The following is a 25,865-nucleotide window of genomic DNA, read 5'->3' on the forward strand; positions in this document are numbered from 1 at the left end:
TCAAGCTCCTCACAAAATGCCACAATGTATATAGATAGATACATGTATAAGCATGTTTTCTGCATTCCCAGGCCTAATTTAATTAACTCCATAAGATTCAAATTATTTGGTGATCAAGCTTTTGTGGCTGTTGTCCCCAGATCCAAAGAGCTTTAGAAACAGTTTTTAAATGTAATTTGAACACTTATTCAAATGTTTTGGCTTTTGCTGCCCGATTTTCTTATTTGCTGATGTTTATATTTACTATTTTATTGTATGTCTGTGGTTGTATTAGTTTGTATGCGAAGTTTTAATTATTGTGAAGCACTTTGGGATGTGTGGGCATGAACAATACTATAAAAATAATGAAGATTATCATTACTATTATTATTGTTGTTGTTGTTGTTGTTGTTGTTGTGGGGTTAATAGTTGCCACCAAAAACTCAAAGATTATTGGTTCAAACAAGATACATATACAATCCTGGTGCAGTTAACATTGTTAGTCATGTAATCGTGTTAAGAAACATCTCTAGTTTTTAGATCCTCAAACGGACTCAGACCCAGTCTAAGCTGGTTGCCATTCCCCTGTTTTGGTTTCATAGCTTTCTTTTAGCTATCCTTGAAAGTTAACCCTTGTAAAAGATCAATACTCCCTATATATCTCTAAAATGGAACCACTATGCACTTCTACATCAAGTAAAGAAAAAATAAGGAAAAGAAAACAGAAGATAAGCTCTAGTCTGGTCATATATAAACGATTTAATGTTCCTCATTAGTATCGAAACTTACTTCTGTTCTTCTATCTCATACATACCCTGGCAGTTGTGCTGAAGAGTCAGTTAAGGAATTCAGGACAAGTTGTTTGTGCTGAAAGTTGATTCTTTAATTAAAGCATGCATGGGAGACACTCTTTGAGAGGAAATCACACAGAAGGTGTCAATGAGTTCAGATTTTACAAAGGATTATATAGCCGATATGACATCATACATACAGTCAATTCTACCCAAAACAAAGTTTAAGTTTAATTTAAGATACATACATTTTTCTTATAGGGCCATATATATGTTCCTCTTTATAGACACAGGAAACTTGCTGTTGCTAGTGCAGACAGAGGTCATACAGAAGTCAAACAGACAGAAACCAGAAAGCAGAGACAGACAAGCTGAAGTTTTATTATTATGACCCTCCATGTGTTAAACATGAAAAGTCAAATTAATTACAGGTATTCTGATTACATTGGTGTAATGTTGAACAAATGTCATAATGAAGCGATTAATCAAAATATTTGAACCCAGAACAGAGAAACGTTTAGTTTGAATTCAAATACACACAATATAACATACATATTGCTTCATTGTGAACATTAAAGGTGTTAAAAGATCATCTGTTGTTAATCAGATCTATTATTTCCCCAAAACTTTAAAGAAAGCAGTAACAAAGGGAAAATGCATTGAGAAAGAAAAGACATATAACTGAACAAAATAGCCTTTGCATTTTTACTTAAAAAAACAAACAAACAAAAACTTCTGGAATGTTCCTTTCTGTTATTAAAATAGCATTTAAACCTTAAAATAGTTAAATCTATTTCCGGTTGAAGATGTAGTGGCCTATGTCTCTTTTCATGCAAACAGAGTTTACCTTGGTCTCATCACAGCATGGGTACTTCTTGTCAGTAGCTGAGTAAGGCATCTGATGGTTTAGAATTGTTTCATACTCATACTCAATGCTGTTTGCATTCATTGTGCTTATGTCGTGTCCTCCCAAAAGGAATCTGTTCTTCTCTTTAATAGCCACAGCTGTTCCGAAGAAGTCACCACATTTCTTATGGAGTTCTATACACACATAGTCATATGTGATGTCTTCTGTTCCTAAGAAGTGTGAGACTTCATGAATGAGGGTGCCTGGTTTGGAATCCATTGTAAGATGTTCTGGAGCACTCCAGAATTCATTACACAGGTAAACTGTACAGCTTTCATCCTTGGGGGAGACGTAAGCAAATGTATAATTTTCTTCTGGATCCTGGTCTTCTTTAAATTGCACCTGCTGTAATTTTTCAATCAAATTGAGAAGCATTTCATTGGTTATGATAGAGCAGTACCTGTAATGGTCAGGGTCTTCAGTACAGTCAGAATAGAATTGGACAGGAGAGCCAAATAACTTCTTATCCAGAGCATCTTGCAGAATCTCCAGAGCTGCCTCCTTTGCTTCCTTGGCTTTTGTTTCCTTAGAACCAGTCAGTTCCACAAGGTGTTTCTTGGAGGACTTCTCAAATTTTTGACATTCATTTTCTCCTTTAACTTTAGCAAAAAACAGTGTCATTCTGTCTGTCTGTCTCTGAGTCCGTGTTCAATCTCTAGCAGTCACTAGAACAGCCTACGTCTGCTTCTTTATTGAGGTTGAAGAAACAAGATCATAAAGAAAATGTTCTTTAAATAGTGAAAGAAAAAGAGAAAGTGAATAATTAAGCTGGTAATCTTGTTTGTACTGGGATGCCCACTCACTTCTTGCTGAGTAACTGTTTCCTGGAAAGTCAAACCATCTGAGCCACGTGAGGGGGTGATACAGGAAGAAGAGAAGGGATGTGCTAAAAATGCTAATGGAAATAGAAGAACAACAAATGTCACTATTACTTGTCCAGGTTAAAATACATTTTGCAGACAAAAGGAAAATTTCCAAAATTACACATTTCAATGCTCTTTCAAGCCACCCCTCTGTCGAAATAGATGTTAAACTTAGTTCAGTGTTAGCAATTTTTGTCTCTCTTGCTTTAAAGTCACAGTCAATCTATTTCTTAGAATCTCGAAATTTGTGTCCTTTATTCAGAACAACCTCCCAGAATTCCGCCTGTCATCCCATAGGAGCAGGGGGAGTGTGGAGTTGGCTGAGGTGGGGGGGGCATAATCACATCCCTCTCGTCAGGTCTGCTTCCAACTCCAGAGTGAAGGCAGGACACCTGCTGACTGCCCCTGTCTGGAGACTGGCCAGACAGGCTCCCCTCGGTCTCCAGCTGTGCGGCGTGCGCAGGTGGTGGAGTCACAGAGGGTGGGGGAGGAGGGAGCGGAGGAGGGCGATGTGGGCATCTGAGCACTTAAGATTGTGCAGACTTGTGTCCATATTCATAAAGCGTCTGAGAGTGAGAAATCGGTCCCCAGTGCCTGAAATATCTGAGAGTGATGTCAATTTGGTCCTACTTTTACTCTTAGGAGTAAAAGCTATTCATAAAGATTCTTTAGAATTAAAAGTACTCCTAACTTGATCAATATTTAGGAGACCTCACAAGGTCCCCTAACTAGTTAGGAGTTGGCAGACAGCAGCAATAAGAAGACAGTGACAGCACACCTTCCATGAAAGGAAAGGTGTTACAGTGGTGTGATGATGAAGAGTTATTGCGACGATATATTCGACAGAAATTGAATATTCTTGGTTACTGTGCAGAAATGTATTTTCTTCCACCACAGACAGCATAGATAAAGTTGGTGACAATATTGCAGTGTCTGGCCACAGGGAAAATGCAACAATGTAGCAGTGATGATTTGGGACCATCATCACAGCCTTCAGTAAGCAGAATGTCCCATCAAACCATAATGGCATTAACAACACCCGAGATCGTTCGACAGTTTACTGATTTCTCCACTACCGCGTGACAAATATGCACAAAACAAGCCACATTCATAATCAATGATTATGCCTCTATAATCAATGCTATCCTAATTAGTTCATAATCAATGCTAGCCTATATTCATTAAGGGTTTTACATTACACCAATTCTACATCCAACTATTTTTTAACAAGAATAAAAGTTTAAAAATTGCCACAAAATGAATACAAAATTATCCACTCATACAAAGCATATTCATAATAAACTGTATGCGCGGTAACAGAAGCATGTTAACTTTAATAGTGAATTGGTGCAAAACCCTTCATGAATGTACCCCAGTGTTTAAACCTGTGGACAATTTCCTATGTACAACAGAAGGATAAATAGTGTTAAATTTAAGATGTTTTATGCCTTTTTTTTCCTAACCTAAACTGTCATGAAAAATTGCTAAATGTTTTCCCTACGATTGGATCCTACTCCCAGCTAAGTTAGAGTAAGAAACTTTATAACTAACTTCTACCTCTTACTCTGAGCGAGGAGTAATCTTACTCCTAAACTAACTTTTAGCGTGATTATTTTATGCATACGGGCACTGGTCCATTCTGGTATTGAGGGCCAGAAGGGCAGCATTGCATGGTCCGTCTTCTGAGCTGGGGCCCCTTTGCTGGCATCTCGGTGGAGCAGGAGGGGGCCCAGGGGCTCCACTCTGTATGCCTTCCTCTGTGCTCCAAGGTTGGAATGGGGACAGCAGGCCCAGCAGCTTTGGAAGTAGCAGGCCTGGTGGAGGAGGCAGAGGGGCTCAGGGAGAGGTGAAAGTCCTGTTCCACTGCCATCGCCCAGGAAGGTGGACAGCCTGGAGACGTGTCAGTAGGGTCTAGGAACCTGCGCTCACTGCAGCTTGTAGGGGGTCCTCAATCGCACTGCCCCTGAGGTCGGGTCCCAGACACACAAGGCAGGGGACGTGTCCACTCCAGGAGGGCAACGTGCAGTGGCCACAAGCAGCTCATGGGCGGGGGTGAGAGGAGGAGGATCGAGACCGCTCTATGCTCGCTGAGCGCAAGGCTGGAACAGGTGAGTGTGCAGTGGCGGCACCGATCAGCATGGGAGGCACACCAGCAGCTGGGGCGCCCTTACGAAAGGGCAGCACCTAGCAGTAAGCGTGTCTCCACACAGCAACGCTACTCTGAACCAGCAAGGGGGCCGACAGCACACCAACCACACTGAGTCGAACCAGGGAACGCTGCACCGATGTCAAGCACCGCCGAGGTACGCCAAACAAATGCGAGTGGACAAGTGCTGTGTGGGCCTTACAGGCCTATTCATACCATGTGTACTGGGGGTACTGGGGACAAGGGCCCAAGGGTAAAAGACCAGCCGAAGTGAACAGGTAGTGCAGCAGAGCTCGATCCCAGCAAGTTGGGAGAGCGAGACCTCCTACAGCCGTAGTCACGGGCTGTAGTGCAGGCGAAAACCAGCGGAGGAGCCCCTCAGTGGGCGAGATCTCTTACGACAGACCGAGGCTCAGGCTGGGCACCTGGGTCTCAGATTTACTGCACCTGCATTATTATTCCTAATGTAAAATTAGTCCATAACGTTACATTTATGCCACTTTAGAAATTTGTTATTTGCTTAATATATGTACTAAACCCCTCACCCTTGGGCAGTGCTTCTGACTCGAAAGATAACACCTTTTATGTATTTGTTTTTGTAAGTGACAGTGTCACATATTAACACTTGTTTTGCAAATATATTTAAAATGCAACCTAAAAGCTACAACCAAAAGCAATTATGAAACTATACACACAACATAATCTAATTGCGTGATTTTATAAGAGTCTTTTTTATGTCATTAAGTAATGTATATGGCTTTTAAAAATCTATGGTATTATACAGACAATAAAGAAAGTATATTTAGAGAAACATCACACAAAAGTTAAATAGTGGTACAACAGTTGCTTATTTGGCCTTGAAATAAATAAATCACTAAACACCACAATTTATTATGGAAAACCTTTCACAGTTAAAATGGAAATGCCAGTCATGTTGATTATTTATGGCAATACATTATAACACAGAACAAGGAACAAACATATGGAGTGACATTATATTATAACCTACTTTGTTGCATATGGAGTAAAGCCCACTATCACATATCTTTTTTCATGTAACTTCATTAATTTAGGCTTAAGCTGTTAGTACCATGCCTAGGCATGTAGAGTATGCCTACTTTTAAAAGTGAAGTCTTTTTCTAGGGTGTACTTCAGGTAAAACTAACCTAGTGACCACTTTGCTTTGTTAATCTATAGAATTTTGTTTAATAAAGGTAAATCTAATTAATAATTGATTGTGCAAGGGGGAATTCAAAACACTGCCTGATGTAAGTTCACACTGCATAGAACAAGTAACAGGCAAGTAAATGTCATGATATGGCTATATCTGCAGGGACACACGCACCCAGGGACACAAATGGCTTCAAGGCATTCAAGACAGAAAACAGGAGACACTTCTTCACACAGAGAGTTGTCACAATCTGGAACAAACTCCCCAGTGATGTGGTTGAAGCTGAAAATTTGGGAACATTTAAAAATAGACTGGATAGGATCCTTGGATCACTTGATTATTAATGGAAACCAAACGAGCACAATGGGTGAATGGCCTCCTCTCGTTTGTAAACTTTCTTATGTTCTTATATACCAGTACTTATTACTTGAGACAGACTCGATTTCTCTGCATGATTTCATGTATCTGTTGACACAGAGCATGTACTCTAACATGAGACTTATGAGTTATGTGGGGTAATATAGAAGGTAGTTAACGTTGTACAAATTTTGTTGGCGCTACATATTCCTTGCAAGTAGTGATAATCAGACTAATTCATGTCAATGTTTTTTTAAACGGATATCATTGAACAGGAGACTTTTTTTTTTTTTTACTTAGCTTGTTGAAAGCATGAAAACCTTTTTGTGTTGGGCTCATACTACAGTAATTACGACCGAATCGCACGTACTCTGCAGTCAGTGTTATTTCCATCTGCCCCCTCTTAGGAATAAAGAAAAGACACGTTAGTAAACGACCCTTCAATTACTCGGTATTCATAATGATTATTTCAACAACTATGATACAAAACACGTATGTCGTGGGAAATCAAGTTTCCAATCCATGCTCCCCACAAACGGCTCCAGTTTGTGATGCCCAATCCCCGGTGCTCAATCCCCCATCTCAATCCATGTGGTCGCTTTAAGCAAATGAAATCGCAAATTGGTAGACAGGACGCACGCAGTACGAATATAATGACATGTTCTGAAAATTAATAAAACCAATTGCATATATTAAGATTATTGGTAGGATTTGAATATTGGAGCCATACACTGAGCAACTGAATGCTTGCCGTCCTGGTGACTATTATTGGCATCATCCCACAGGATTTGGGGACAATACCATATTCCTCATTGTGATCTATCCTGCTGTTTTGGATCCTGCTAGTTAAGTGCTGGAAGTTGCATTGCAGGGGTGGGACTCTGCAGTCGGCAGGAGAGCTGTGAGATAAATACTGTGCAGTTCATCACCGAGCCCCCTGCCTCAGGAACAGCACCATTTCTACTTTTCATTGTGTTATTGTTGCATTGGTTGTTTTTAGTTTTTTTAGATGGCACTTTTTTAAAAGGAAAAGGATTTTTTTTTCTCCCTGCATTGCTCCACGCCACCAGTATAATCTCATGGAGAGGTCCTGTCCATCAGGTGAGAAATAAAGGAAGACTGTGGGAATTTCCCCCATCCTTTGGGACCAGACGACAACTCCAGTAGGTAAGTGTAGTCAACCACAGTCGGTGATTTTAAGTCATTTTCCTTTTTTCGGTTCGTATCCCAATACCGGGCCAGTTTGGTTGGTAGCGGGACTTTTGCTGATGTTGCATCGGCTTGTTTGGCGTCTCCCGGCGATGCAGTCTCGTCCATACAGCACAGCCGTGGCAATTGCTTTTGACCACACCGATTGCTACACTTACAGGCACATGGATGCTGTTTTGCTGTGTGTTAGTAAATGGGAAGCAAAACCGTTAGGTTACAGTTGCAATAATATGTTCTTTCATTATTTAAACAAATACCCGATTGGCGTGCAAAATACTACACCAAAACCAGCCTGCCTTGATTCCCAGCGCACAGGAGCGATACTGGGCTGTCGCTTCACTACACAGCAGGTACAGCAGATCCCTCGTGTGTGGTTTTTACAATGCAAATCTGTAAGATAAAGTACTTGCAAAAGAATAAGAAAAACATTTCGAAACGGATAAACGTCTAAATAAAAACTGTATGCTGGACTTGTGTGTATTTATAACGTCAAATCCCAGTTTGTATAGTATACAATATATTGGAATACCTGGAGAAAAATAGGACATTTTCAGGAAAACATTTGTATTATACTTCAGTACACGGTGGGATTTCAAGAACATGACGATTTCATCTTGAAAAATTGGTGTCATTAGAACATATTCATTTAATACATTTGAGACAGAAAATCAGTATTAATCCAGATTATTCCTAATGTAAAATTAGTCCATAACGTTACATTTATGCCACTTTAGAAATGTGTTATTTGCTTAAATCATGCCGTTTCTATCAGTTACTAAGTGCATGTTATTTTCACTGCAGTCGATTTTTTCTTGAACGGTATCGGAAGAATTCGAACAATAAACTCTTAATCTTTATTATTAAATACTCATATGGTTTCTTAATTATGTTCCGTGTGAACTTGTACTTTTGTATTAAATATTTACATAAACAGATCCATTTTCATGGCAATGCTGCTCCAAAATTGCCGTGTGTCTGCCTAGCTGTCTTTTTTCCTGTACTATAGCCTTCAGTCCACAAGAGGGCAGTGTAGCTGCGTTCCCTCCATCTATTTGCTAAACAATGCTGACATTAATTCCCCATCCGAATACATTGAGAAAATTATATTTGTAACACGTTAAGAATACGTTGCACTATAAAGGTTCTTGCAAAAAGATGCCATTGTTAAGTGCACCGTGCTCCTTTGGTTCATTAACCTGCAGACATTAAGCTATTTCAGAAGCAGCACAGGTAGTACATTTGACAGCTGGGCAGACTGTTGCAGACACCACCTACTCTTTATGTTTCAAATGTTATAGATTTTAGGGTAACACTTGAAATTATGAATGGTTCTTCACTGTTTTATAAACTTCTTACCAATAATTTATTAATCACACCCTATTATGAAGTGTTTTTTAGCTCTTTCTGGAGCAACACTATATGTTTTATGTATTATTGGTGAGTACAACCGATCATGTAATTTGAATATACTACAAACACATAATGTAAATATTTGTGTTTGCTTTAAGTTTGCTTTTTGAAGTAAATTTGATGTCTTATTTATTCATAGAACAAAGGGTTTCTTGTTCCACACAACAAACAATTGTTAAGGTAACTTAAAGCACAAAACATTATTACCCAAATAAATTGTCATTTTATTTCATTAGATCTACACCACAATAGCTAAACTTTCCCAAAACAAGAAGCAATTAGGCCTATTGAGAAGAATAACAACAAACTGCAGTTGCAATAGGTGATTAAAGACCAGTAGTCCCTATGATTCATTCAGGGACTGGAATGACATCACTTGCTGCATGCTTCCAGTTATTTTGAGGGCTCTGGTGAATTTTGAAGGCTGTTTCCCTGCTAGTAAATATGTTTGTTTTTATCAAGTGTTCTTTGTTTTGTATGTTCAACATGTACCTGTTTGATCTAATGCTGCTGCCCACTGATTTTGTAATGCTGTAAATTTACCACTACCTCTTATCTCTCTACATGTTCTACATGTCTGCAGCCTATGATTTGATGTGATGCTGTATTTTCTGAGCTCATAGCTGCAAGTGTGCTGGTTTATGCAGTTAACTTATTCTGAACCTGCTGCTGTCTGTTTGTCAGACTTATATCTTTACAACTCGACAATCATTTTCTCATAATTAGTCTCTCATGTTTCTACATTTCTCTGTAGGAACACATGTGAAAACTGGACAGTGTTTTCTCTTCTGTCAACACTAATTTAATCTCATGTAAAAAATAATGTAGTACTGGTAGAATTGAAATCTGATCATTTATGTTAATCAGAAGTGTAGCCTTTATATATAGACTAAGTGCCTTTGATCAGGGTATGGTAGTAGGTGCCAGGTGCACCGAGTCTGTTATGGACTGCAGTGCTGCTGGGATTTTCATGGGTTTTTCATGCTCAACAGTATCTCGTGTGTATCATGAGAACATGCATCCATCATGCCACATGTCAGCAGTGCAGGCTGGTGGTGGTGGCGTGATGGTTTGGGGTGAGTTTTCATGCCACACACTGGGCCCCTTGACAAAGTGCAGCAACGTTTTAATGCCACAGGATATCTGAACATCATTGCTAATCAGGTGCTTCCCTTCATGGCAGCAGTGTATCCATCTGCTAATGGATGTTTTCATTATTCTTACTGCAGTGGCCTGCCCAGTCAATCTAGTTGAGCATCTGTGGGATGCGATGGGACAAGCTATTCAGAGTAGAGATCCACTACCAGCCAACTTAATAAAACTGTGGGAAGCATTGGAGTCAACATGGGCCAGCATCCCTGTGGAACGCTTTCGACACCTTGATACCTTGTAGAGTACATGCCCTGACAAATTGAGGGAAAAAGGGGGTGCGGGAAGGAAGGTGTTCCTAATGTTTTGTACATTGGGTGTATAATACTTCCTATAGCCACTGTATACATACACGAATGATTTGTGCCTGGTTGTTGTTATATTCTAAATAGCTTTTCTTGAAGGTTTTGGATTTAGATTTCAGAGCTATGCCATTTCAGCATTTAATTAAGTTGAGTGCTTGGCTTTTACTTACCCTCTGATTGTGGCTCTTGTTTATTGGTTCCCTAAACAAAGCAGTGCAGTCTTGGATGAGTAATGGGTCTTTCCATCCTCCGTCCATCCCAATTATAACGGCAAGGTTAGATTTAAATGCTTTACCATTTTCTTTAGGACAATCGCAAAATGTGAGTGCTTCCAACTAATTTGTGCTTTTATTTTTAAACACTAACTAAATGCTTCATAAATATATTTTGTAACAACATGCTGTACAAGTAAGTGTAAAATATTCTGCATACCCGTGAGATTTAGTTCGTACACACTGTACATCAGCAGAGGAAATACATGAAAAGAATCCGTATCAGCAGGGGTATGACTCAAGAGAGTAGCAGCAGGATTTTTTTAGAACCATTGCATAGCTTTCCTCAGAACACATAGTTATAAGTAGTAATGAAAAAGGCTTCGACAAAACTAGAAGTAATGTTTTCAACATGTAATTCAGTGGCTCACTTCCCGCTGGCAAACCTCTACAGTTTAATAAAAGCTGCCCTACAGTTTATGAAAATGACAAATTCTAATCTGAAAAGGAGGCAAGACGCTCAATCCAGGAAAGAGCAAGAGCAACATCACCATCACAGCTGTGGTATTGTCTTACAAAATAGTCAACACAAACATTTTCTATATAACACATTGTTGTAAACATTTAAATGGAAATACCACATATGGCAGAAATATACATTTGTATTGTGTGGTAGAAATGTGTGATATTTTTCATATGCCACAGTTGGCTCCTTTTTGGATATTTAAAATGTGTGGGATATATTTTAAATATTTTAATCTGAATTCCATATATTTATTTGATACATTATGTTGAAAATATATTGTAGAAATTACCCTCCCCATATTTCAGTTTATAAAATAAGAATCACACATTTCTACCATATATGAATAATATACAGTATGTGTTGGTATTGGATGAGCAGAGGTTTACAACTGTAAAACTTGTTAACAGAATTACTATACACATTTGTGTTATCTGTATTTACTTTAGCTTCCATTTAGACTAGAGGTTATAAAATAAGTATATCTTTATCTTGGTATAGATTCCATATGTATCAAAAGTTTGCAATACTGCCATTTTATAGCAGTTTCTTATAAGAAAACAAAGTATGGATCAGAGCCAGCCCTAGCCTTTTAAGGGCCATAGGTGAGATTTCATTGTGGAGGGGCCCCTACCTTGACACAAAACATTTTAGTGGTGCCCATCTTTATGGGGAAGAGAAAATGTTTAGGTTAAACTAAGACACAAATAGTGCACATCACGGAACATGTATTGCATTTTATCATACACTGAAATAGATTTAGGAATACATACACATTTAAATAGTACACTGGGTACATTGAAATAAAGAGTTTAGGTAAAAAAAACACCCATGCCATAAGTACTCAGTACAAAAAATACTATATTACACATTAAAACACAAAATGTATTTAGAAAAATACTATCAAAAATCATTAGCTGACAACTGGCAAACTACTGTAGTAGTTAACAACTACTAATCATTAGCTATCTATCAAAGTGATCACATCACCAACATTTTCAAAAATTAGATTAGTACTTAATCTGATTGAGCTGGATTATTGTTTTATATATAATAGTTCATTGCTCACAAAGTTTTATAATCCCACTACTTGGAGTATACAAAACGCTTTTTAAAGTTCCGGTGACATTCTCGTCATAAACTCCTCAGCAACATACACATCCATCATATGTACATGACATTTAGCACACGCGTGTTGTGACCTCACTGGAGACACGGTGCTCAGTCACAGATGAAGCCCCTCTCTCTGGTTCTCGGGTTTACATGGTCAGTTTATTGCACTAGAGGATCTGTTTACCCGCAGCCATGCAGAGGGCAGAGGAGTGTCTTATGCAGTAGGACATAAGAACATAAGACATCTTACAAACGAGAGGAGGCCATTCACCCATCGTGCTCGTTTGTGATCCAAGGGTCCTATCCAGTCTATTTTTAGACTCTCTGTCTCTCCTCAGAGCCCCGCTGTGCCCGCGCCTGCGCACTAGTGCACGTCTCTAGGCGCGCTCACGCTACATGTCTGTCACGCCGCTCGTAGCTGATACATTATTTGTGTCATATGTGGGTCCCTTTGATATAATGGGGCCCTAAACGACCGCCTAGTTCGCCTGTACGTAGGGCCGGGTGTTCTGACAAACTCCGCTTCGCTATCAGGATGGGCTGCCCCGACTTAAAATATTAAGCAGCTCATCCTTTTACACATAAAGGACCTGTCTGAATGGGATACCAGCTGTTTCTCGGCACTATTACTGTATTTGAATGCTTCAAATCCGAGGCAGCTCATCCTGTCGGACAGAAGGGACCCGTCTGAATGGGCTTCCCTCTGGTTTTCAACACTATTACTGTATAGATGCTTTCAAACACTATGTAGCTCATCCTGTCATTTATCCGTAAATAGCAAATTGGTCACTATGAAATAACACGGTCAAAATCATTTTAAATGTACATAATTATTACCAACAGATTTATGTGCGTGTTCACTGCGCACGCGTACTTTCGCTAGGCAGCTCATTCGGACAAAGTAGCTCAGTTTGTCACAACACCGGTCCTGGGCCCTTGCGTAATTTGCGGGGCCCTACGCAACTTGCGTAGTGAGCGTATTGGGCCGCCCAGCTCTGGTGTGGATACTAAAAGCCCATTCTCACTGAAATGCGGCTGTATAAAGGCAACATTTGCCTGCTTTTTTCCTGTTCCACCCCCATTCACACGGTTTTGAATGCCGGAAAATGTAAGGATGACACATTTACACAGAAAACAGAGATTACCTGCAAGAGCGCTGTATGCGAGTTCGAGAGAGGAGACCTGGACCGATATGCTGGATGTTGTAAAAGTTAGATCATTTCCTCACATTGTGTTTACTGGGCTGCTGGTTCTAACCAGAATCACCACCAAGAACAAAACAAATGAAACCGTCAAGAGAAACGCAAACGATACGCCAGTCTGAGGTGTATTTGCGCTGAGCTGCTCACCCGGCTGTGGTTGGGTGTTGTGCGGTGTGGTCACTGGACCCAGCGGTCACAGAGCATTTGAACCAGTGAACCCAGTATGAGACCGGCTCTCGGTTCATGTGTAACGACGGGCATTATGTGGGGTTTGGACAAATCGAATACATTAGGAAAAAAAACATTACATTACATTGTGTGTATATCTACCAAAAGTCTGGCTGTGCAGATATGCAATTATTGATTGCTCAAAACAACATTTTTAAGTGTGTTTACTGCCTTAAAAATCAAATTAAATAATTCGAAACAAACTACCGTCAGTGTCACTGTAATGCAGTATAACACGTTTGCCTGTATAGAGATATTTTTCATGATTTATTGGTATATAACTTCTGACATATGTGTGACAATAGTTAGCATTACATACGTCACCAACCTGTTGGTTCATCAATGACACTCGGAATGGCTGTGTTTCTCGTCGCGGTCACAAGTTCTTGTTCAAAGGCGGCTGAACCTTGTCGAGCTGTGGTCGCAAAAACGCGCCTCTATTCTGATTGGTTACGTCAGTTAGCTGACGCACTGCGTCCACACGCAAGCAGGTGATGCGGGATTTGGCCGCAGTGGTTTTCCTGCTCCATGCACTCAGTCCGTTGCGGGAACATTGCCAGCAATTAGACTAGGATCTTGCCGGAAGATAACGCATTCACACAGACCTTGCCGGCAACAAAATGCCACCAGATAGCCGGCAATTGTTTCAGTGCGAATGGGGTATAATTCGATTAAAGAACAGCAGTGAATGTTTGAGGGCTCGGGTCATTACTGTAATATTTTTGCAGCAACTCTAGGTTTACAATAGTGTATTTTTCCAACAAATTAAGCACTACATATAGGGCACATTTTATTATACCACTATATCTTCTAAATTCAATTAAAGTTCACATTTGTTTGCATGTTGTAGACAATCGCCGTTTGCTTAAAATACATATATTTGTTTCTATGAGGTAATCTAAAAAGATCCCTTGTAAAACCTAACCCTGTTACAGCTTAATAATTTAGAGATTTGTTAGTTTTCATCTATAAATAATAACTTGGTTTAGGTCTCTTCTTGATTTGCTTTAGGTTTACAAATGTATGTTCCTATTCATTATCAATGATATAATGTCAGTCTTGTGAATACTTGCATTGATTTGTTTATGGATATCTCCTTACACTGGACATTTGAGACCATGGCTATCCTGCATACTGGTCTAACTGCTTGTTTTCTGACCTAGAAGAAAGCTCTTGATAAAAAAGGAAGTTAAAGCTAGACATTCAGACTTCTTTCATATGAAAATCATATTTATTAGATTTCAGCTTCTACCCACGCCTACAACTACTTGTTACATGCTACCCCTGGGTGAATTGGCCTTCCCCTCGCAATGGAGGTTAATTCCTCAAGCCTGTCTGAGCTTGTTACTAAGAAGAAATCTTGAGTTTGTCTTTAGACCCAGTGGCTACTTTTTTCATGTCTTTGTTAATTTGCCTCTGACATTATTAATGATTCATATTCCCCCCTTTAATAAGACAGGTCTCACTCCCCTGGTACAAGGGCAGCTTGAATCCTAATATTCTTTGCATTTATCAGTGTATTTCAAAGGGGTCCTTCTTAATGAAACCTATAAACCTTTTCAGGCTTTAGAGCATTCAGTTACACTGGAACAGCTCTGTGCAAGGTTGTAAATAATCTACCGATGCCTGCTTATTCAGATTTTGTCTACTCTGGGTATTTTGGACCTTAGCCCTGGTTTTGATAGTATTATTCACAATACTCTTTGGAACAGCCTTGAGAACTTTGTAGACATATTAGGCACTGCTTTAAATTGGTTCAAATCCTGCAAGGTTCCATTATTGACTTTTACCATCATTTGCTCAGATCATATGTAGTCAGGTTAGTTTTCATTACTGGTGGGACTCAAATTTGTCTCTAGACTAAGGGCCCAAATCAATCGGAAATGTTTGCGCTGTGAATTGCTTGCAGAGGCATTAGCAGCATTACTGCAAAGGGATTTTGCCCCGCTAAACGTTCGTGGTATCAAATCTTAAATGAGACAATGTGCTGCCAAACGACGTTCTCGCAGATCTTGTTTTGCACAACAATGTCATGGCAGTGGTCACATTCTAGAGGTATTAAATCAAGACAATACTAGTGGTTATGCCTAAATGTAAACAAAGTGTGTTTGGCAAGTATAAAATACAAGTGTAACATAGGCATATCCACACACCTCTGTGGTTCCTTGTATGTACAGTTAACATATTGAGTGCTTACAGTAACTGCAGTAAAGGTGTACCTGTGTGTAACAAATGAGATGCAGCGCCCAACATCCATATAAATTACATGTAGCATTCATGCACAGACAGTTGTATTATGTTATGATGGTATTTTTTGGTATATTGATACAGAGTTACTAAATATCACAACTTTGATGGACTTTATTTTTGTAAATATAAATTTTTCCACAATATTATTATTAAAAAACATTGTTGTGACCAACCTGTTAGGAGTGTTTCACGGTTTACAATAAATGGCTAAGATGCAATTTCTACCACAGTCTTCCAAAACTTTCTTCATTCCAACCACATTAACCACTGGTCACGCTACTCTCTTATGACAATTCCTGTATCTCACAGATAATTTATTTTTCGTGCAATTCCATTTCATGATCAACATCAGGACTGTCCTCAAACATCATTATAGGTTACAAATTGTGCCATCCATTATTCAGAGTACAAGCAGTTATATTTTTACAAGCACCAACAAGAGCCCGTTATATCATTCCATAGATTGTATTCCTTTTGAAATTTGTCAGCTGATCTACATGTGCACTTGATTGAGTAGGGTTAGACTGGGCAAGTCCCTCTATGTTTGAATTTCCTTAGATGCATGCTTTTGCCAATTGTTATCAGTTTGCTCTTTGGACTCTTTCAATTACAACGGGTATCCCTTCATCCTTTGTGTCTGTTTTTCTTGGCATACTCCATCAGTAGAGGGTGCATTGATATTATACACTTGTTTTGCAGAAACATTTACAGAAGTCATTTACATTACATTTTTCAGAAATCAGTAGCATTTTTTCCCCACACACACAACATGTAGACTATACTGTGTATGTATGAACACCATCACTCCAATGATACCAGAAACACTAAATTAACGCACTGTCCCATTCACTATTTTTGCCATCCTTAGTCTAATTCACAGAATAATAATTATTTTTACTTTCCCTGTCAGTATAAAACTTTCCTTTCTGATTCTTTGTCATACACGGCAGTTGTACAAACATCATGTAGTCATATATATCGCACACAACCCATGGACGGAACCTAGACCAAGTTTTTTAACACTATCACCTTCTCTTCCATGGTAAACGAAACGTGCTTATACTTAGCAGCTCCAATTTGGGCTGCATGTACATTTCATTGCAGTCATAGTTATGGATCAATTATCTGTACATTTTTGAGAGAAATGCACGTAACACTGTGTATGACATGGCTTACCAATGTAAACAATGGCACATGGTGCGCGGGACATCGGTAACCCACAAACACCAAGCAGCACCTTGGAAAATTATTTCCAGGCCAGGGACATTTATCTGGATTACCTAAAACCTCTGAGCAATTTGGAACCATGGATGTTTCCGAACCAAAGAATTCTGGGTCACAGACGATTGACCTTTATTTGTGCTTGAGTCTTATTGTTAATGCATAGTTGTAATTAATTCAGTTAGTGGGATTAATTTGTGAAATATCCAAACAGATTGGCTCTATTAATGTAATTTCTTTAATAACCTTAGCAGGTTTTCACAAAATCCCTTTTCACACAGTCTCTCTCCCAGGAGTGAACTAGAGTTGCACAGCAGTGTTTGTGGTCGAAAGAAAGTACTAAATTTATTTATAACCAATCCTGCTGGGTACATGTGAAATGCATTCAGCGGGCATCAGTGATCATAACCATGTATATTTACAGTGTTTAAAGAAGAAGGTTTAACAGTATTGAACATTTAATCAATATTGTTATTTCAATAGAGTTCTTAACTTCAGCACCTTGGACAGATTAAAGAGCCATTCACACTGGATGCCATTCTTCATCTTAAATTAAGCATTCCTATGAATGAAAATGTATTGGGCTGTTTTTAATTTTATTCAGAATGTTATATTAAAATTATAAATAACAATTCTAGAAAATTGAAATTGCCACACTGTCATCACTGTGAAAAATATAATCATAATCTCCATGAATGTTTTATTCTTCACCCCAAATGAAAACTGCTTTTTCATTTCAATTCCTTAGCTATCCAAAACCCAATAAATTTAAAACCAAGGCTTCCAATGTGCATCTCAAATTTAATTTGTCAATAAAGGGATACAGACAATATTTAAATTAAAATACTTTTAGCTGCTTGATAAAGTAATCCCAAACAAAGCATTTTCTTAAAGGTCAAAGGTCTGTGATTTGACTGGGCCATTCTAGGACATTCAGCTTCTTGTTTTTACCACTCCAATGTAGCCTTTGCTGAGTGTTTAGGATCATTGTCTTGTTGAAAGGTGAACCTAAGCCCCAAGTCTCTTACAGACTGAAGCAGGGTTCCTCTAGGATATTCCTGTATTTTTCACCATCCATCTTGCCCTTAATCCTAACAAGTTTCCCAGTCCCTGCCAATGAAAAACATCTCCATCACGTTATACTGCCACCACCATGCTTTACCGTGGGGTTTGTGTTCACAGGGAGCACACACATAGCGTTTGACATTTAGGCTAACGAAGTTCAATTTTAGTCTCATCCGACCAGAGAACCTTTTGCCACATCTTTGCTGTGTCTTCCACATGTCTTATGGCAAAATTGAATTTGATGTGATGGATTTTCAGCAATGGCTTTTTCCACGCCACTCTTCCAAATATCCCAGCTTTGGACAGTATCTCCTATCTTGGCCATGGAACTCTGTAGCTCCTTCAGAGTTTCCATTGGTCTCTTGGTGGCTTCTCTGACCACCAACCTTCTTGCCCAGTTGCTCAGTTTCTGTGGATGACCTTCACCTTGAGGGGTGAATACTTATACAATCAACTGTATGTATATGAATGGATATAGAGAGATAGAAATGTAATGGTGTTTAAAAAATAAATAAACAATATACAACTGTATTCAGCTAGATTTCTCAGACTCATCTTCAGTTCTATTCTCTCTGCATCAGTGCATCATAAACATCTTACAGGATGGTTCAGAAGCTGAGAGAAAATAGTTTAATTCAAGAGAGGAATTTTTTGTGTTTCAAACAGTTGAAACCGTCTCTGAGGAATCCAGACACGTACGATTCATGCACCCAGTTGGGAACTAAAGAATAGCATGCTGGGTAACCATGGCAAAATGTCTTACAGTGCTGAGTGGCCTAGTCTTAATTCACCTTCCTCAAGAGGCTACATTTTTCAGGTCCAAGGTATCTAAAAGCTGTATTCCGTTCTTTTTGATAAATCTAAAAGATGTTATGTTTGTTGCAAAAATGTTCAATGTTAGCACACTGCCATTTCGATATAATTTTAACTGAGAGCTTAAGGTTTCCAGAAAATTTTTACCTTTACTCATACAAGTCTGGGACTTTACTGTTCTGATTGTTTTCCAGATGTTTTCTACTATTTTTGGAATAATGTAATATTTTGAGTATGTCCAAATAGGGGGTTGGTGATGTTGCTAATGAACTATATTTTGACCTAGATCTAGGACTTTTGACCTCTTGGCCTGATATAGTCTCAAATGGGTGTTTTTGTGCTAATCAGGTATGATATGCTTCTACCAGTTGTTATGGAGCGACCAATATTTTTATTAAAGGGGATCTAAGCACTGAGTTTAATTTTTATAGATTGCAGTAAGGCAAGTAAATTAACATTCAGTGCAACTGTATTTCAATGTATTGATTATTTATTGACAAAACCATGAATCCTTGTGGACACTCTGTTTTGAAGCCATTCATCATCTGAGTTTATGATGAAAAGGTTGAATAATTTAAGAGGGGGTGGTGTAGGAGGAGGGAGTAATTGAGCCACGTCGACCTATCCACAACACTTGACCTCATAACCAGATCAATCCGATGTTTTTGTTATAATTTCAGTACTGAATGTGGATTAGAAAAAAGGACACCACATATCTACCATATCTGAGAAAAATAAATTAACGATTACTCCTAAATGTAAAGGAATAAATGCATACAGTAGTTTCTTTAGTGGTGATTGCTGTTTTTGGTAGACAAAAAAATGACATTTCTTAATTGTTACAGAAAATAGGATCTATAAAAAATAAGACGAAGATATTGAACTTTTTTACTGGACCAATAAGAACATTTTAAAATGTATAGATTTAATGTGCATTTTACCAGGTCTTGCAAATGTTCTCCCATAGATATACATTTTTTTTCAACTAATCTCTAATCCTGCTAGAATTAACCTACTGATAGAAGGTAGTACTGGGTGGTGTGTATGTGTCATTTACTTGGTTGATACAACATTTCCTGTGCATATAATGTTTTATAATAAACCATTTTAATTTAATTTGGAATCACACATTATAATTGAACTTCTTCGCTGTGTCTATTTGGAATTGTACAATTGTAATCCACTTGAATCCCTGCTACAACTATAGTAACTCAGGGGAGATGTAGGCAGCCAACACACATCCTCTCAAATGTGCACTGCTAAGCCATCCATTTAATTTCAAACTGCAAGTCCACTGCATAAACGGCAGAGCTTTAACATTGTAAGGAGGGCTAATGTGGCTCTCACTGCATAACACTGCAGACTCACAGGCAACAGGGGAGCCAGAGGAGTTGCAGTTGCAACGAACCATAGCAAGGCATATTCAGCTGTGTACTGCCACATAGGGATACATGGGGCTGGATTTAATCAAAACTTTGATCCACCCGCTAATATACTACAGAACTGTACTCATTTGTGACTCTTCTAATCAGAAATGTAACCGCTATGATATACAGGTTTGTAGTTTGCTATTAGTGGGTGGGTCAAAGTTTTGATTTAATCTGGCCCCTGGTCTTAGTCTGCTATGAAATAGTAAGGAGTCAAACCAGTGCTGTCTGGACCAGTGGGTTCCCAAATACTCATTCCTTAAACCTTGCCAGTTTCCTAACTCTTGTAATTTTCTTAAATGTTTTGAAAGTATCAGTAACCTGAACACTTGTCTGACCCAAGTAGTCTAACTGTAATGGAATATAGATATTAAGATTTTGTAGTCTGAATATGATACTTGTATTCTGTTCTTTTCCATCACTGTATACATATCAATTTTAATAATATTTAAATGGTAATCTTAGGGCTGGATTAAAACAAAACTTTGACCCACCCTCTAATAGAAAACTACAAACCTGTACATCATAGCGATTACATTCATGATTAGCAGAAAGTGGCATCTTACTTAAAATGAAGCTGCAACTGAATACAGTTTTATACTTTTCTATTAGCAGGTGGGTCAAAGTTTTGATTTAATTGGGTCCTTAGTTTCACAATTGTATCAATTTTGTAATATAGAAACTCACCAGAGTTATAACTTGGTTCTGAAATCAATTTGTTTTGCTCACTGTGCAATTAACGCAATCATTTGAGCAGAATTCTATTTTGAGTTTTGTAATTGAAAACTTTGATCCAGCTGGAGTAAAAAAATAATTAAAAGCTGTGAATTAATTCAAGTTTAATTTGATTTGACCTTTTGTACTTTCATGTAATCTCTGTATCGGATACATACTGCAGTGATGCGTATGTTCTTTTGCAAAAGCTTTTCAGGAAAAAAATGGTTTCTTTCAAAGTAGGTGGAGAGTCTAATTGATCTCAGGTTCAGTAGTATGTGGTCCCCAGAGAAGTGGCTCTTATTCTGATGAAAAGATAACAGCACAGTGTATAAAAAGGGCAGATTACGCCCACGCACTTTTATGTCAGCTTTCAGGATGGCTTTTCAAGGCTGCGGGTTCTGCCAATGACATCCAAGCAATACTGCAGTGCGGCATCTGGTTGTGTTATTTTATCAGAATTTAGTAATATAATTTTGCTATCTTTTGAATTAAAGTATCCCTGTTCCCAGTTTTAAAGCCTAGTTGTAATTGTAGTTAGGCTTTCTGATCCAAATACAGTTTAATGATCCTGAAGATACTCTCAAGAGATCTCATCATGCTGCCCCCCATAGTTGCTACAAGCTTATTGATCCAAGACACTCATTAAACCATTTTTCTGAAAGAACCTACAGTGTCAGTTTGTTCTATACGCCTCTTTGTGCAAATACAATACTTCTCCAATTTCCATTCATGTCATATAGTCCAATTCTCTGAACCATTTCGGAGCTGTAGATGGCTGTGATGGGGGAAAATTGGAAAATGTTATAATATAATTAAATTTCAGACATGATTGGTATGTGGCTATGTGACCTGAGAAAAATTAGGAAACATTTTTGAGAATCAGTGGAGAACTCAAGGTGGAGAACTGTTTTATAATTTGCATTTTTTTTTTTTATGAGACCAATATCATGCAAAGATTCTGGTAACCTGCTCAGGAGATTTCTTCAGAACGCAACTTGTCTTAAATTATGCATATTATATATTAAGCAGATGCATCTAGAAATTACGTATGTACTCGCATCCCCCCAAACTCTATTTCCATTTTTAGTACCCTTTTCTGATATTCCTTCTCTCTGCCAAAAAGGGTGTTTCCCTTGACCAATGCCTACACTACAGTTTGTACATGACTCTGTTATGGTGATGTCACTCCCCTTTACTTGGTCGAGAGTTGAAACCTTGCATGTCATGGAGCAGGCTTTGGGCATAGGGGGTTTGTTGCTTGTTTGAAGCTTTGTGGATCAGGCGTTTTGAGGTGTGCCTGAGATGGTGGCTCGAACCAGAGCGGGCTCTCACTACACACACTACATACACGTATCTCCCTGCATTAGCAACCAGCCAACTCATCCAAAACCTTGTGAGTCACCTGGGATAAAGGCATCAGCAAATAATTAATAAATTAACTCTGCTGTTCACCTGGTATTTCCTCTGAACCATTTATTCCATGCCACACCATTGTTTTGGTATCTTCACTGGTACCTTCCCCTTACTTTACTCCTTCAGAGCCTGATCATTCTCTTCCCTTGCCCCAGGTGGTAGAAAGATCTGGTGTTCTCCACTGGACTGACTTTCACACTTCACCTCCATATCTCTGCTATGCAGCCTTATAACTACAGGTTCTACATGCTTTTCTTAACTTGTTTTCCTTTCTTAACCCAGTGTTAAATCAGCACAAATCATTATAGTTTTCTTTAAACTGAATCAGTATTCAGCAAATTCTGAAAAGGTATAATTGATAAATGAAGTTTAATAAACAATATTTACTAAAATGAATCACCAGATAACCTTGTTTCAAATGAAGGTTGCTTGAATATCTGTATGTTGAAGTGTAATGTACTCCATTATGTCTTTCAGTTATGCTGTACATACCCTAACATATTTTATTAAATGTCCCTACAATATGTATCATTTTACTGTTACCAAATGCATATGAATCACCTTTAACAAAGGTTTCAGACAAATCATTAAAGAATTAATATTGCAAAGGAGCTGAAACTAGTTATTGTCCTCAGCTATTTGAACTAGTAAATATATAGTTCAAAACCAAATTCTTAAAGTTATAGCATGGCATTATAAGTTTATAAATAGGGTACACATTATTAAAAAGTCAATCTGAAGTTCTAAAGGACATAGAATATGATTGATGTGCAGTAATAATAAAGTAAGGAGTCCCTTTAAACAAAGAATCGGGGCTTTTGTGAATAAGCTCCCCAGTAATGTTGTTGAAGCTGATTCCCTGTGGTCCTTCAAGAAAATGTTTGAATGAGATTCATGGATTGATACACTGCAACTATCCAAACAGGCATGGTGGAGCCTTGTTCTCGTGACAGTGAATCTTAACATATTCATCATAGCTTTCCCTGACTGCCTGAATAAAATATCTCAATTCCATTTTTTTCCATTGCTGCCTGTATTTCACAGCAGCAAGCTTGTGCTGAGTTAGATTTATAGATGGAAGCAAGACCTCCGTGACCCAACAGTGGGAGGTTCATGGGAGCAGTTTAGATATAAATCAAACATGTAAACTGCCTTTAGCAAGGCTAACCCATTCAGCAATGGATAACAGTTTTATTCCAGAGAGGCATTTTCATCTTGACTCTCATTTACCATTTGAAGCTTGTTATGTTTTAAGAAAGTAAGCTTACAATTGTTTGTTTTTTTCAGGAACATTTGAATACAATGTCTTCAGCACGGGACATAGCAGATTATCATATGAGTGGTGAGTACAAAGTGGACATTGGTTGACTGGTATTAAAGAGCAACTAAAATGTTCAGATTAAGTAAAAACATTTAAATTGGTGCATATTCAGATTGCAGTTGTATTACTTTTGCTCATAAGCAGAACACTACTATAATTCCTATACTACATTATACTATAATTGTTTTACAAGAATTCGAGCCATTGATACAAACCAACATCTGTACAACACAGTGGGTAGGTTGTTCCACCACTTATGGGTGAGGGTGGAAAAAGAGTGGGTGAATGGGAGTGGATACGGCGAGTCTTCTGGGGCAGGAGGACTGGTCTGGAAGGAGTGTAAGGAGAGATGAGAGTCTGTAGGTAACTAGGTGCAATATGGTCGAAACAGGGATAGACAAGAAACAGTCTTGAACTGGATGTGAGCTGAGATCAGTTGCCAGTGAAATGAGTAGAGCAGGGGTGTAGTATGTTTGAATCGAGGCTGAGAACATCAGACGTGCAGCTGAGTTCTGCTTGAGCTGTCGTGGATGGGTAGCATTCAGGCCAGTCAGGCGTTGGAGGGGCTATTTGTACCTGTACCACAATGGGACGCTTATTTCTATAGAGACAAGGTAAAGATCAATTAGGGGGCCAAGCAATGAAGTGCCTGGACTACCTTTTGTAATTGTTTGGATTATTATTAATAATAATATTTATTTATTTTATTTTTTATTCCGTCATATATTTCAAATGGGCATAAAATGAAAACTACTGGACAGAAACTCACCAAATGTGGTATGTTGGTAGATGCCTATATGAAATTGTTGAAATTTGGAGGTTATCAGTCACATTGTTTGGTGCCAATATTGGATTAATGACAATTATTACACAATATTCAATCATCTTCTCCAAAACCGCTAATGAGAAAGATTTGAAACTTGGTGCATATATTTATGTTATGACCTATATTAAGATTTGACAAGTCAATCTGTGACATGGTTTGGCAGCCATATTGGATTGGTCAAAAATATTCAATCATCTTTTTCTCTGAAACTATTAGGTGGACTGAAGTAAAATTGTGCACACATGACCTTGGCTTGGTCCTCTATCAGATTTGTTAAAAATACGTTGATTAATTAAACATGTTTGCTATGACCAAATCAATTTTTTATTTTTTGTCCATATATTTCAAACGACCATGAAATTAAAACATCATAACAGAAACTTGCCAAAATTGGTATGTTGCTAGATACCTATAGCAGGTTGTCCCACAAGACATTTGGAGGTTATACATCATATGGTGTGGTGCCAATATTGGATTAAGTGGCAATTATAAGACCATATTCAAACCTCTTCTCTTTCCAAACCGCTAATGGGACAGATATGGAACTTGGTGCATGACACTTCATGTTATGACCTATATTCAGATTTGTAAATGTAAATTCATAAAAAAGATTTATAAAACTAAATGTATTTTTACAAACTTTATCTAATCCAATTTTATCCTACCACACTGAATGTACAGCTGCTCTTGAGACAAAGCACATGCTCTGTTAATCACAGACAATGCCACCACTTGCAGGTACAGACCACATACTTTGAAACTCAACCATCATGCCAAGCTTGCAGGAGGATTCAATCATAGGAACTCAGACACATGCAGGTGGTGACATATACAAGATACAAGAACATCTCTTAATCTTGTATGTCATGCCTGTGACGTCCTCTAGGACCAAAGGAAAGGATCCAAGTGCAGACTTTTAGAGTTGAAGCAGATAATCCAATAAGGGCAAAACGAGAGAGCATAAACGGGGACAGTCCAGGTCAAACGATCAAGCGAACAGGCTAGTAGGGAGATCCAAAAGGGGTAAACGAGAGAAGGAAGCAAGAGGTCAAAAATACACAGGAAGGCAATCAAGAAACAAGGCTTAGAAATGATCCAGGAGAGAATGCAAGACTTCACGATGAATCTAGGAAACAGGGGTTTTAGTACTGTGAAGGAGAGAGGGATTGAACAAGGTGAATGAAGGATTGACCAATGATAGGAGAGGAGGACAGAACAGGTGCACCTGGTAGGGAAGAATGTGGAAA

The 25,865-nt window shown here is 38.4% G+C and overlaps 1 protein-coding gene across 1 annotated transcript in view; it reads left to right on the forward strand.

Annotated features, from left to right (window-relative positions):
* Positions 1-6,864: 6,864 nt before the first annotated feature.
* syt12 (synaptotagmin XII) overlaps positions 6,865-25,865 on the forward strand; it is a 63,908-nt gene continuing 44,907 nt past the window's right edge. Inside the window, exons 1-2 of the mRNA XM_066701033.1 lie at positions 6,865-7,381; positions 23,759-23,813. Of these exons, the coding sequence (XP_066557130.1) occupies positions 23,774-23,813 (40 nt within the window). The 5' untranslated portion in view covers positions 6,865-7,381; positions 23,759-23,773. The remainder of the gene's footprint in view (positions 7,382-23,758; positions 23,814-25,865) is intronic.

Source organism: Amia ocellicauda, chromosome 4 (genome assembly GCF_036373705.1).
Source record: "Amia ocellicauda isolate fAmiCal2 chromosome 4, fAmiCal2.hap1, whole genome shotgun sequence".
Classification (NCBI taxonomy): domain Eukaryota; kingdom Metazoa; phylum Chordata; class Actinopteri; order Amiiformes; family Amiidae; genus Amia; species Amia ocellicauda.